Source organism: Danio aesculapii, chromosome 24, assembly GCF_903798145.1.
Source record: "Danio aesculapii chromosome 24, fDanAes4.1, whole genome shotgun sequence".
NCBI classification, from domain to species: Eukaryota; Metazoa; Chordata; class Actinopteri; order Cypriniformes; family Danionidae; genus Danio; species Danio aesculapii.
Window position 1 is genome coordinate 34,142,807 of NC_079458.1, and position 14,277 is coordinate 34,157,083.

The 14,277-nt window shown below is 36.6% G+C and overlaps 1 protein-coding gene across 1 annotated transcript; it reads left to right on the forward strand.

Moving 5' to 3' along the window:
* The first annotated feature begins 424 nt into the window (after positions 1–424).
* syt5b (synaptotagmin Vb) lies at positions 425–13,457 on the forward strand. Its single transcript, XM_056450671.1, has 9 exons — positions 425–513; positions 2,972–3,147; positions 7,297–7,478; positions 7,658–7,756; positions 7,840–8,007; positions 10,118–10,285; positions 10,405–10,519; positions 12,348–12,481; positions 12,568–13,457. The coding sequence occupies exons 1-9, from the start codon at positions 467–469 to the stop codon at positions 12,775–12,777; spliced, it is 1,299 nt and encodes a 432-aa protein (XP_056306646.1). The 5' UTR covers positions 425–466; the 3' UTR covers positions 12,778–13,457.
* Positions 13,458–14,277: the final 820 nt, after the last annotated feature.

Genomic DNA, 14,277 nt, shown 5'->3' on the forward strand with positions numbered 1-14,277 from the left:
GTGTAATCCCTGATCAAACAGATTATCTGGCCAGAAAGGCTATTTTCATCCACAACGTGTCCCAGATGGGAACAATGATGTCGAGCATGATGTTTTATGTGGATTAGAGGGGCAGTTGATGTTCTGCGGTCACATACAGTAAATAAGAGCTCTCAAAGGAAATGAGCACAAGATTAACACACATTCATCACTGGGGAGGACATTTGAGTTTTTTTTTTTCAGTAACTTAGCTAAAATAAAGACAGGAGCGTGGTTTAAATAACTGGTGAATCTATGGAGAAACATTCTATAACTGCATGAACAGATGTGATGGGGAGGGGGAGAGAGATTAGTGGTGCTTTAATGATTTGAAAGCACTTGAGCTTAAAGCTGATGGGGAGGGGGTTAAACCACCAGAACCACACTTCAGCATGTCTGCATGAGGACTGCTGGGAAAACAAACCTCGGATTGTTTTAATGGTAATATATGAAGATATTTCCCATCAACGATATCCAGAGGAATTCCTTCATCAGGTAGGATGCGCGCTCTTTTTTTTTCTATACACAGCCATTGTTGAATTTCATTTTAGCATACCTGACAGGACAAACACGTTGGCTCATTATCCGAACAAATTACTTCAGTTTTGAGAAATGTGTAAAAGCAAGACTGTAATTGTTACTGACTGCACATTTGTGTGCTACCATCGTAACCTGTTGCTGCACATCGGCGCGAACGAGGAGCGCGTTCCTGCGAATGCTGCAGCGCGTGTAGAGACGCGCGTCCACACTTTTCACACAATTATAATTAATATCAAATTAATATAATAACTCTTAGTAGTGATATGGCATTGGTGCTACAATGAGAAATGCGGCAAAAAAGACCGTATTATATTACAATGGAATGAAAGAAAAGAAATATGAAATGTTTTTCTATTTACATAAATGAGTTACATATTTTTGTAAAATGAAGTGTCAGATATAATCTTAAAAGGACCACAGATCTGTAGTGATATTCATTAATAGCAGGTAAAGGCATTTTAATACAAACAAAATGAATCGTGATCGAAGAAGTCAGCCCACTGGCTCATAATAAAAATAAAAAGAATAAAAAAAGAAATTAAAAAAAAGAAATTGCCCAATCTGCCAAACAAACATTTGATTAAAATGAGCAGCAACAGTAGCTTAAATGTATTAGGTTAATAATATATAAAAATATTATAATTATAACATATAAAAATAGTCAATATAACTGAAAATCATAAGTAGGAATGCATTGCATAATTATGTATTTTTTATGGTAGTCTCTCAATTATTATTTTGAGAGGGGGGAAACTTAATACAATTTTAATGAATGAATCCTGTAGCTACAATTCTCTAAGAGGTGGCTTGTTTATCTGAGTTTTCCAGGCTTTGGTTGGTTTCCCCTATAATCTCGTTACACATAGGAGAGAGAGAGAGAGAGAGAGAGAGAGAGAGAGAGAGAGAGAGAGACCAGTAAGGATGGGGGTGGATGTATGGTAGCGGAGGGTAAATACATCATGGATTAGAATCAGCCATGTTTGTCTTCTGATATTTATCATTTATGCATATATAATTTTTGTGGGTTTGTGAAACATGCTTTGAATCTGTGATAACCTGTGACTGTATATTCAGTGTACAACACAAAATTAGGCATACAGTAACTGTTTAAGACTGATCGTTTGAGCTGGTTTTAGCACTGACTCTTGTGCTGTCATGTTTCCAAGGAAACTCAGTTTCTCATTGGCAATATGAAGAAAAAAGTCATCACAGTCATATTCGCTAGGAATGAAGATGATTTTTAGGATAGTTTAGTTCATGGTTGCTTTAGATGTTAACTTCTGGGCAGAGATGTTTATTTATATATGTGTTATCATATTATAGAAACAGTGCAGCATATATAAGTACACCCCTCACAAATCTCTCTTTTAAATTCATATTTTTTAATAGGAAGCTTTACAATATTATATTAGTTAAAATACATTAGATTAGTCAGTACTGAAGACAAATCTGGAGCTTATCTAACAAAATAACTTCTGATAACGGTCCAAAAACTAGTACAGCCAAATTTATATGTTATTGAAAAATAATAAATACAAATTTAAAAAAGAGCAAAAATCTAAATAAAAAAAGAGAAAGTTTTAGTTGAAATTTTGTAGGTTGTAAATTTTTTTTTACAATATTTAGCTTGAATTTAATTGGTATTAACTTTCAATTTCTAAATATCGTCACCTTAGAATCATATGTTTCTATCTGACATTTTTTTCAAAATTGAGTTATTGAAATATTCTTATTAAATGACAACTTATTTACATTATGAGATGTTTTTTTTTATATAAGTTGTTTACATTTTAAGACTTTTTATTTAAAAAAACAAATGTTACACACATACTGTTTGCTATATGGAATGCAAAAACTTTGAAGCTCAAGATCTCAAAATCATTCAGAGCGCAGATTGAACCTTATAATTCCAAGGTGACAATATGGTAACTAAAATATTATTTTAATAAATATATCTATTTAATAAATCTGTTTTGTTTAAATGCGCCAAAATACACTGCCTATATTCACTGAGAAATGGATAAAAATATTCATTTTCAAAATGGGGTGTACTCAATTATGCTAAGCACTGTCTTATATATGTAAATATATTAAAAACAAAACATTTTCTCAGATATTTGCATGCATGTGTGTAATTATATAAAAAATAAATATGCACAGTACACACACTTAAATTAGGTCAAATTTAACTTATATTTTGGATGCAATTAATTGCAATTAATATTTGCCTTGCACTATTATTACCCTTTCTTTGGGAAAAAAAAATCTGAATTGAAAGGATTTTTAAATATAAAAACAGAAAAAGAAAAAACTCGAAGTATAGGTAAAATACAAAAAAAAAACTAAATTAAAGTCACCAACTTTAAACAGATTTATTTTCCTCTTTTATCAAATGTTATTTTGTGACATTTAGGTTTGAGAAAATGGGTTTTCGTGTTCGGCGGACTGCTGAACCAGCAGAACCAGAACCAGAACCTGAACCTGAACCACATTCTAAACCAGAACACAGGCCACATCCTGCTCCTCCGACTCATCATGACTATGACAACATGAAGAGCAAGTTCATGAATGAGCTGGAACATCTTCCATGTAAGTATACTTACACTTTAATTAACATAAAGTCTCATTCAAGCAGTTTTGGTTGTGAGATGTGTATTAGCTGCTGTAAAATTAGTAAAACCCTTTGAATTAATAACCTATATTTAAAAAAAATGATATGGTATAATGGCACTTTGTACTATCAAGCAGTTCAATATTTTTATACAGGTAGAAATAACACAAAGCAGAAGCACCAGCAGCTAGACAAATTCAATTTACAAGAAAAATAATGTGGATAATGTTAACTATATGAAGTAGTCTGAACTTGTAAATGCTCAAGTTATATAAAAATGGATAGCTACTGATTTGCTGCCAATGGTATCTGAAATACCCAGTCCAATATGGCACTCTAAACCTTCGTGCAGCCCACACTTGCATCAAGTAATGCTGCTTTATTTGTTCTGGGTAAAAGTCTGCTCAGCCAAAGTGGCCTGTTGAGGGCTTTAGGGGGCGATCTTGAGCAATGCTGCTCCTAGTAATATTCCATCCTGCAAAGTTCAACTCCATCCCTTCTTCAAAACACCTGCATGTAATTGACCATATGTGTGGCTACTGGTGAATTTTCTAGCAAGCTTACTAAGCACTTGATTCAGAATGTTCATTTCTGAGTAATCTAACCCAACATTGCATGTGATAGCTCTGCATTTGCAAGACGTGAAGTGCGACTAATTAGATTAGGCTAAAGTAATTCAAACTACATTCATGCACTGTGAAAAGAGAATGATCAACAGCAAGTAACAACATGTTGATGTAAGTTTTAAAATAAGTTGACTAGTGATGCCCCGTTATGTTTTTCCATGGCTGATTCAGATTTTTTTACTAGCATATAACATAGCATAGCACCAATTTCTGTTTTGTTTACATTTTTTACTGGAAAAATAACAAAATGGTTAAGTGAGCATGTTTATTTGCTTTATCACGGGTTTAATCTGCAGTGATTTCAAATGAAGGGCAGCATCTGCACTTTAATTATGATCCACACAAAAGTTCTACATTGGGTAGTTGGTCATTTAAAATAGATTGTATAATATCAAATTATGAAGTGAAAAAAAAACCTGACTTGGTACAGACCTAAAAGTTTAAGTTCCAAATGCATTTGCACCCATAAGAGAGGGGTCTGGTGCAGTTGCAATCTGAGCTGCATGCAATGCTTTTAAATAGGCTCACTTAACCCCACCCCTCACAGTAACGTCACTAGCTTATTTGATTGCATTGTGTCAATCTCAGCTTGCATCATAACGGCTGCATCCAGAAACTATTGGTCCATTGCGCCATTGACCAAATACAAGTCAATGGTTCAGGGTTTTTATTTATTATTTTAAAAAGCGCCTTAGTATTATGCAGTTAAATTGGTTCAAAACACATCTACAGATTGCTTAACGCACACACAGGGATGTACAGCAGTACACAAATATATTTAAATCTAAAAACATTTTTTAAAATGCAAAAACTAAATGATTGTCTTCATAAATATAAAAAATGCAACCTCCTCCTATGCCTTTTTCACCTCAAGGCTGGTTTATACTTCTGCGTCGCATGATCAGCATGACCCACTGTGCCTGCCTTGCACGTAACCCTGCATTTATACTTCTGTGCGCTGTTTGTGGTGCTCTGCAATAACACTACCGAAACGCTAGCTGGCAGTAGGTATTTTATGTTTCTCTGTGTCGAGTTTCTTCACGGGTGTTTTGTTTTTTCTGAACACTACCATAATAGTGTATATGTGGAAGGACTTTTAATTTGTCAGTAACCTGGGTTTTAAGCTTCCCGTGAACTGTATGCCATTACAAAATCAGCTTTTAAGGTCTGTTTTCTTTAAAAATCAGCGATCTTCACTGGCTGAGTGATATTTGATATAAAGGGGGTCTCAAATTGTTCAAGAAGCACTGCAGTTAATTACATTTTCCCACCATGTCTTTAAAATATGAACATTTATTTTACCCCAGTATATTCAATGGAGCTCTGTGTGCGTATAACCGGCTTTTTGTCTTGTTTTACGCTTGAGCAACTAAGTGAATGCCAAAGTCTGTTTAACTGATTTTATTTTAATTACATTACCACATCGATGCTGTAAAAGGAACCGTATAAAATGGAAAAAATCACATTAACCGTTCACCGGAAGTTTATCAGTATGGGTAGAAACACTAGCTCTACTTATACCCTATGTACAAGTATCTCAAACTTGCTTATTCAGAGACGGGAACCAGCGGACATGCAAAGACTTTAATCATAAAGTAAACACAAAACAACAGTTTCCATCTGGAGCTCCTTCGCTAGATTCTCCACTTGTAAACACTCGCTCTATCGGGCATGCGGCTCTCAGCATCATCAGCGCTACCAAGCCAACCAATCACAGAGCTTGTGCTACATTTTTTGTGTGTGTCAGCATCAGCGTCAGCATCTATGCAACCGTGCGAAGGCTGTGCCGGACCATATGCGTGTGCTTGACGCAAAAGTATCAATCAGACTTTAGGGGGCTTTGGTAAACTCCAGCTCTGTTGTAGTCAGTTAATTCAAGACAATTTACATTTCTTTAATGTTGTTTGTGGTAATAGTAAATATATTTATTTATTTATTTATTTATTTATTTATTTATTTATTTATTTTTTGTCCACCTAATGGTTTTAGAGCAGGCATGGGCAAACTCGATCCTGGAGGGCCGGTGTCCCTGCAGAGTTTTGCTCCAACACTAATCAAACACACCTGAACACCCTAATTAGTGTCTTCAAGATCACTAGAAAGCTACAAGCAGGTGTGTTTGATTAGGGTTGGAGCAAAACTATGCAGGGACACCGGCCCTCCAGGATCGAGTTTACCCATCCCTGTTTTAGAGCTATATGTATCTCCACATAGGAATAGGGAAGGGTGTTTGGATTGGTTTTTTTGACCATACTTCTTTGTTATTGTTCATTTATTTATGCTGGAAATCAGAACTGAATTTAGAAATAGTTTTGAAAACATATATTTGTCCTTACCAAATGAAATTCCAATATATTAGAAGTCACTAATATATCTATATATGACTATTCCTGAATCCACGGTCAAAAGGAAGAGGCAGAATAGAAGCGGCTCATTCTGTATATAGTCTTTACTATAATGAAGCGTTCAGTTTTTCCATTTACAAAGTACACCATGTAAATAGTGAATGCGGCATGGCGCGATGCAACAGCCTCTTAGGGATGGGACTTTGATTGGTTTAATGCATGTAAAGCTGCGGTCACACTGGGCTTTGTGTGTGCGAAATTCTGTCGTACAGCGCTGCTAAAAGGGGCGGGATTAAACAAGATGATTAGACATTAAAAAAAGCGAGCGATTGCTCCATGTTTTAAATTTCTGTCTAGAGAGGTCCTGTTTTGATCCTCAATTGGTCTCATGCAGCCAAGTGATGCGATTTCGCAGGTCAGAGTTCACCAAGCTTGAACTTTGCACCGCAGCAACATGCGAAACTTGACGCATGACCTTGCATTTCCGGTCTGACGCATTCGCGTGCGTATGAATGGAAGTCTATGGGAGGAAAAGCCATGTGTGACCGCAGCTTTATTCCGAAAACACACCCAAAAAACTCATTAAGAGAATAAGCACACCCCTGTTAGACCATGCGCCTGGTGCACAGACAATATTTGCCATCCTTAAAATAGCAAAAGTAGGTTCGGACACGCCCTTGATTATTTTTAGCCATTCGCTTTAGACTTTGTGCTTAGATCGTTAAAACAGACATTCCTATAGGCAGAACCCTGAAGTTGACCATGTTTCAACTTTATTCATTAAAGTTATACCAGCTCTTTAAAGTCAGTTTAATGGAGTCTATTTAATTCATGTTGACCTAAATCATGTTCCTCTAAATTTGTGTGCAAAAACAGCACAATGGAAAGAGTAAACATAAACCAGACAATTAATTCATTATTATTTATAGATATTTCTGTTCAGTTCGTCAACTCGCTGCTCTTAATGTCATTAAAATATGAAACACACATATACTGCTTTTGATGAGTGGTCAAATTACATACCTTTATAGACAATGGTTGTATGAAAAAAATTGCAGCACACTGAGTTGATGTGACGAGACAAAAGCGAGTATTGTCCTTTGTGATGTCCTGTACCTGTTTCCATGGAGACTGACCAGCTCTCTGCTCTCTCTAGTGCCGATGTGGGCTGTAGGTGCCATCGTGGTGGTGGTTCTCGCCCTTGTGGCTTGTTTTACATATTGCATGTTCAAGAAATGCTTTGGCAAAAAAAAGAAATCCAAGAAAGCTCGAGAGAGGAAGAGAGCAGCACGGAAAAAAATAGAAGGGACTGAAGGAGAAGGTCAAGGAGAGCAAAAGGTGGAAACATAACCTCTATTTATGTATTGTTTAATGAATTTGTTACAAATATTCATTTTACTGGACAAAAAAAAACAACTTTATTTCGATTTAAGATGCTTAAAAAAGCAAGAAAGTATCTTTTGTTAGAGATATTGAAAGCAAAGACAGCCTGTATAAAACATGATTGTCCTTTGCAGGAAGAAGGTGAAAAAAAGGAGGGAGATGAGCAAAAGGAGGAGCATGAAAATCTGGGAAAACTGGAATTCTCTTTGGATTATAACTTTACTGATGCTCAGGTGCAGTTCTGGAATATTTTTGGTTTCTTTTTAATGCAAATTTCTCTTTTTTAAATATTTTTTCCCCTTTTTTTGGTTAACAGCTGATAGTTGGGATTCTTCAAGCTCAGGATCTTGCTGCAATGGATATCGGTGGCACTTCTGATCCATATGTAAAAGTTTACCTGCTTCCAGACAAGAAGAAGAAGTTTGAAACCAAAGTCCAACGCAAAAACCTCTGCCCGGTGTTCAACGAGACCTTTATGTTCAAGGTTTATTTCAAGAATTAACACTTAGCTCAGGATTCATACATAGCTTGTTTGGCATGCTGTCCTGGGGGAGAGCCCTGAGCTCAAGGGATCCTCAGGCCCAGGGCTCCCTCCCTTTTGCAGGGCGAGGGGAGATTAAGCTCAGGTCGATCTCAAAACTCCCCCGCTGTTGAGGTTAAGGTGAACTTCCTGAGAGTAAGAGATCTAGGCTTATTTTGTCTATAATATAGAGCAAATTTGGATGGTAGGAGGAAATCAGGGAACCAGGGGGAAACCCACGCGGATACGGGGAGAACATGCAAACTCCGCACTGAAATACCAGATGGCCCAGCGAGGGCATGGCACCATTGGTATTCTTGCTGTGAGGCAACAGTGCTAGTCACAGGGTCACCGTGCCGGCCATTCTGGATAAAGGTGGAGGAAGGGGAGGAGGGGTTTTTTTTCCAGACGAAGATCTTTGTAGAAAGGAATTGAGGATATATATAGTGATTTGGGATCCTTTGATTGGAGGATGGGGATTAGGTAATGTAGACCAGCTGGGTCAATCGTGAGCATGTGCTTCACTAGAAATTAGTTTAATATTAAACTTCATGTAGCACATGGCCAGATTTATGTTCACAATGAAATATATACATATGTGTTACCGTGAACATGTGGTTGTCCATTACGGTTTCCCAGCAGGCACATGACGTCAACATGATGTCAGATGGATGTTGTACCACAACATCGTGGGATGTTGCACTTTTGGGTGAAAATGAAAATTGTGTTGATGTCAGAACTTAACGTCAGACCAATGTCAGTGTCCAACATTGGACAGATGTTACATTTTGGTCAATTTCCAACGCAACCTTAAAACAACCAACTTTTAACATCTAATGATGCTACAGCTTGACGTTGTGTGGACGTTATCACTATGACGTCTACCAGATGTTGGATTTTGGTTGCCATACCTGACGAATAAGTGTCAGTATTTGATGTCAATATAACGTCGAAGTTGGATTTTGGTCACTTACCAATGCAACCTAAAAACAACCAAATAACAATGTCATTTGACGTCGTTATTGGACGTCAAAATAACCTACATTGTCAAAACAACGTCTTATGACATTGTGTGCCTGCTGTGTTGTAACATTTTAATTGTGTAGTTTTGTCTTTCTGTGTGTTCTGGCATCTGTTTAGTTCCACCTGTAGTTTGTCTGTCCATTTCTCTCTTTCTCTCTGTCTCTCTCTCAGGTTTGTTGTCAGGCTTTTGTCTCCTTGTGTGGCTTCTTAAGTTCCCAGAAATCCCTGCTTCCCTACACTGGTTTTGTCATTCATTGTTTGATTGACATCTATCCAGGTATCAGATTATATATGTTTTGAAGGAATAATTCACTTAAAAATGAAATAATATCTCTTTATTCTCAGTAGTTAGGATATTTTAAGTGTTGTTACAAAACATATTGGGACCTACTTTCAATAGGAAATATTTTGAAGATATATTATTTTGAAGATATATATTTTGAAGATAAATATTTTGAGACATGTTATCATTGGCCAACATTATTTAAAATAAAGCTACATAACCATATAGAAATCTGAAATTATAGCTAATAAATTCAAACTAAATATTTAGCAAAATAAAATATATTCAAATATGGTTGGAAAAATATATAAAAATATATAAAATTTGAATTGCCATTTATTTTAATAGCTTGAAATATATGTAATATAAATACAATTTCAACATCTGAAATTGAAATCTTAAATATGCAACTTGAAATATATAATATTACATATTTTATATATGTGAAATCCAATCATGAACTTGTAAGCCATATATGTACTTAGCATATATTGCCATATATCAGATTTTTCAATGAGTAAACAATTTATGTTTTCTGCTCCACCCCAGATGTGGCTATATGATGGAAAACTTTATTTTTGGTTGATTTATTCCTTTAACTAGCTGCATCTGGATACATTTGAAATGATTTTTGATGTTGCTGTATTTGTTTGTAAGCAGTTTAGAAAAGATATCTGTATGTTTTAAGTCATATAAACAGTCAAAAAACCTTCAAATATTTGTTTCCTACACATATTCTTTATTCCTGCCTCTCATTACGCATTATAGATTCCCTATGCTGAGTTGGGTGGTAAAACTCTGGTGCTTCAGGTGTTTGATTTCGATCGGTTCGGTAAACATGATGTGATTGGCCAGATAAAGATTCCCATGAACTGCGTGGATCTTGGTCAGCCGCTGCATGAATGGAGGGAACTCGAAAATGGAGAAAAGGAGGAGGTATGTTATAGTATATACTTCCTCTCAATATTTTGCTTAATTGGCTTGATTTCTGATTATGAGATTGTAAATCCCAGTCTTTTTTAGATTACAATTTTATTCCTTTTTGTCTTCAACAGGAAAAACTTGGAGACGTTTGTATTTCTTTGCGCTATGTGCCAACTGCTGGTAAACTCACTGTCAACATAATGGAAGCCAAAAATCTTAAGAAGATGGATGTGGGGGGTTTATCAGGTGATTTTTTTTTTAAATAAATAAATAAAAATTAAACAAAATTAGTAACAAAAATAAAATTAAAAAATACAATAAATTAAAATGAAAAATAATGTAAAATAACCCAATAACATTTTTCAAAGAATTTCATGTAAATTTAGTGGTTCACTGACAACTTTTGTGCACCGAAAAAGGAGTAATTATGAATTTCTTCGTCAATGTTTTCTCTTCTGAATCAGGTCAGGGTGCCTGTTTCTATATGCAGTACCAACGCTATCCCACGGCAATTCGTGACTTTTTGATTTAGTAGCTAATTCGCATGAATTCGTACGGTCTAATTTGTACACTTTCGTGCGATTTTCTTATCTTCCAATGACGGTTGGGTTTAGGGGTGGGGTTGGGTTACACGAATTAGCCACTAAACAAACAAAATGTAAAATAGTTATGGTTTCTTGTGAGATCAGGCTGACAGTACAGCATTAAAACACACAAGTGTCACATTAGCTATGTTTCCATCCAAAAATGCAAATGAACTTTATGCGCAAAACTGGAATATCGCGAATAAAGCACGGTTTCCATCCAACGAGTCAATCTTTGCTTCGTTTAATAAATGACTTGCGGCTCAGAATACAGTGTGCCAACACGCAATTAACGCGTTATGCTGTTTGAAGGCGTGAGATGCGGAGCACAGACGCTCTTAAAAAGTTCTGGAGGTAATTAATAATATAATAACACTATTAGTTAAATGGTTAAGGGGTTTAGAATGGCCAAAACAACATTTCATATTTCAGATGGTTTACAATATGCTCAGCCTGCTGGTTTATCCATTCACACACATTTTTATCATCACATGATCTCTTATAACAAAATCACATGACCTTTTTTTAATGCACATACTGGAATTTGTTCGGTAAAAGTGTTTCCATCATAGTTTTTGCGCATCTTTTCATTCGAATAAAAGTTTATCCTACAAAGTTATGCACATGTGTTTTTTATGCGCATTTTCAAAATTTATGCGCATCTTGGCGTTTCTATCAACCGTTTATGCGCATGTCCAAAATGTTCATAAAAAAAGGTGGATGGAAACGTAGCTATTGTTTGTAGAAAATGTCCTAATCTGACATGGAAGCTATATGTGAACAAAGTTGTTTAGCAGTTTTTTGCCACACAAAAAGTGTTCTTGAAGCTTTGTATGACTTGCGGTTGTAAAGATGAAGCGTTTCAAAATCATGTCGATCAGCTGGTTTGTCTATAAGCGGACATACGAGCGATCCACTGATAAATTGCGGCTTTAAAACTCACCAGTGTCCCTGTATCTGTGGTTACACTCAGTAAACAGCGGTGAGTTCGGTGAACCGATGACCTTCCAGCCAATCACAGTCATTTCTGTTGAGCATGTGAACACAATGGCAAATCAGCACTGTTTAAGAACGTGCTCCACAGCGCTTAAATGTTCGCAGGAAATGGATGGTTTTAAAATTTTGGAACCAATTGGTATTGAATTCCAGTATCGTGACAACCCTCGTATGACTATAGTTGAATAACTGAAGTCACATGGAATGTTTTTGGTTCCTCTTCTGGACTTTGAAAATCTTGGTGCCTATGGAGGGTCAGAGAGCTCTTGGATTTCATCTAAAATATCTTAGGGGTGTTTAAAAAAAGCATTAATGTAATTAATTAATAACAAAATATTCTTTTGGGGGTGATCAACCCTATAACAGCATGTCCAAGTGACAAAAACAGCCAATTTCAATCAAATGTTGGCTTTAAATTTTCTTGTAAAAATGCTTTTTCCACTTGTGATGTTTCATTTGAGCCACACTGATAATGATCTTGCTTCCTGCGTCAGATCCGTATGTGAAGATTGTGTTGCAGCATAACGGAAAGCGTCTTAAAAAGAAGAAGACGACCGTTAAAAAGAACACCCTGAACCCATACTTCAACGAGAGCTTCAGCTTTGAGGTCCCATTCGAACAGATTCAGGTGATGTGATCTTCAGCCTCTTCAAATCACTGATGTCCAAACGCAATTAATATTCTAACGTCCAAACCAACTCTATTCTATTGCAGAAAGTCCAGCTCCTCATAACCGTCTATGATTACGACAAATTGGGCAGCAATGATCCTATTGGCAAAACCTTTATTGGGTACGGAGCCACCGGTGTCGGTTTACGCCACTGGTCAGACATGCTTGCCAATCCCCGCCGTCCAGTGGCCCAGTGGCACACACTTCAACCAGAAGAGGAGGTGGAAGCTGCTCTGAAGGCACCACACCGCTAACCATCGCCATGGTAACAAGTGGGTAATATACCTTAGAGTACACAGTCACAACCAGGGCAACAGTGAATCATCCACCTACTGAGCAACTTAGTAAACGGCGTTGATAGGCAATGCATGCATCCGCTTTACTAGCATGACCAGTGATGTTACATGCAAGCTTAGCATTGCATAGAGTTATAGTTTCATGCTTGATGTTTTCTCTCCCAGGGTCATTTTGTGTTATGTGAAGATCGTCATGAGTTGTATTTCTAAATGCATGTATTTTTGTTTGGAGTAGATGTGTTTTCTTTATGATCACTCTGCATGGTTCTGTAGGTTACTTTTTGTGTTGAAGACGTGATGGTGTGTTGATAATTTTGGCGAGAGCTGAATCGGTTCAGATTGTTGGTGTGTCTATGGCCCCGCTTACAGAGTCAGGTCTTGATGCCCAATTCTGATTTGTTGCCAATTTGTGGGCACGAGAGAGATCTCAGGTCTGGTGGGACCAAATTGTGGCAACTGTCCACTTTCTTCCTCCATGTTTCCTCTGTTGTTGTTGTTGTTGTTTACCGCGTTGGCGTCTCCACACTTGCTCTTCCTTCTACATCATTAAACTGCAGAGAAGTATCACATTGTCGCAAGTTTAATGATGTACAAAACGGAACGCCTCAATAAATCCGATCTAACTGTTTACTTGATAGTCGCATATTCACATATCCAATTAATATCCAATTTATTCCCACATATGAAGGAGGCCTGAAACTGATCTCGGAATATCCGAATGCTTGCGTTTTTTTCGTGTTTACACGGTCATAGGACAGATCCGATCTGTGTAACATATGAGCAGAAAATCAGAATTGGGTCACACTTAACTGACAGTGTAAACGGGGCCTATGAGTACTGGCAAATATAAAAAGAGATTAAAATCTGCATTTAATGTGTAGCTATGCAAATGACAATGATTATATTTATATAAACGAATTGCTATTGTCATATAACTGAAATTATTTTGTTCCACTTTTGTATTCCCGAGGCTAAAGTCACTTTGTGTTTGCAAGTACGAATCAGATTAAACAGATGTATAATTTCTTTCTTGTGTGTTTTCTATTTAACCCCTGCAAACTGTCTGAGTTCATGTTTCAATTCAACTCATCCTTTATTTCTATAGCACTTTTACAATGTAGATTGTATCACAGAAGCTTAACATAGAAGTTCTATTAAATTGAAACTGTCAGTGCAGTTTTCAGGGTTAAAATTTAGTTTAGTTCAGTTCAGTGTGGTTTAACTTTCATAGCTGAAAGTCCAAACACTGAAGAGCAAATCCAATGCGCTGCTCCACAAGTCCCAAACCAAGCAAGCCAGTGGCGACAGTGGCGAGGGACAAGAGACATAAATATCAATGCAAAAAAGACGTGCTATTAATTGAAAATAGCTGTTATATAAACAAACATGTAAAGCAGAGGAGTGTTTCTAATTAAATGTCTGGTGCATTAAGACAGGAGGAGTGTGTCCTACAGGTGG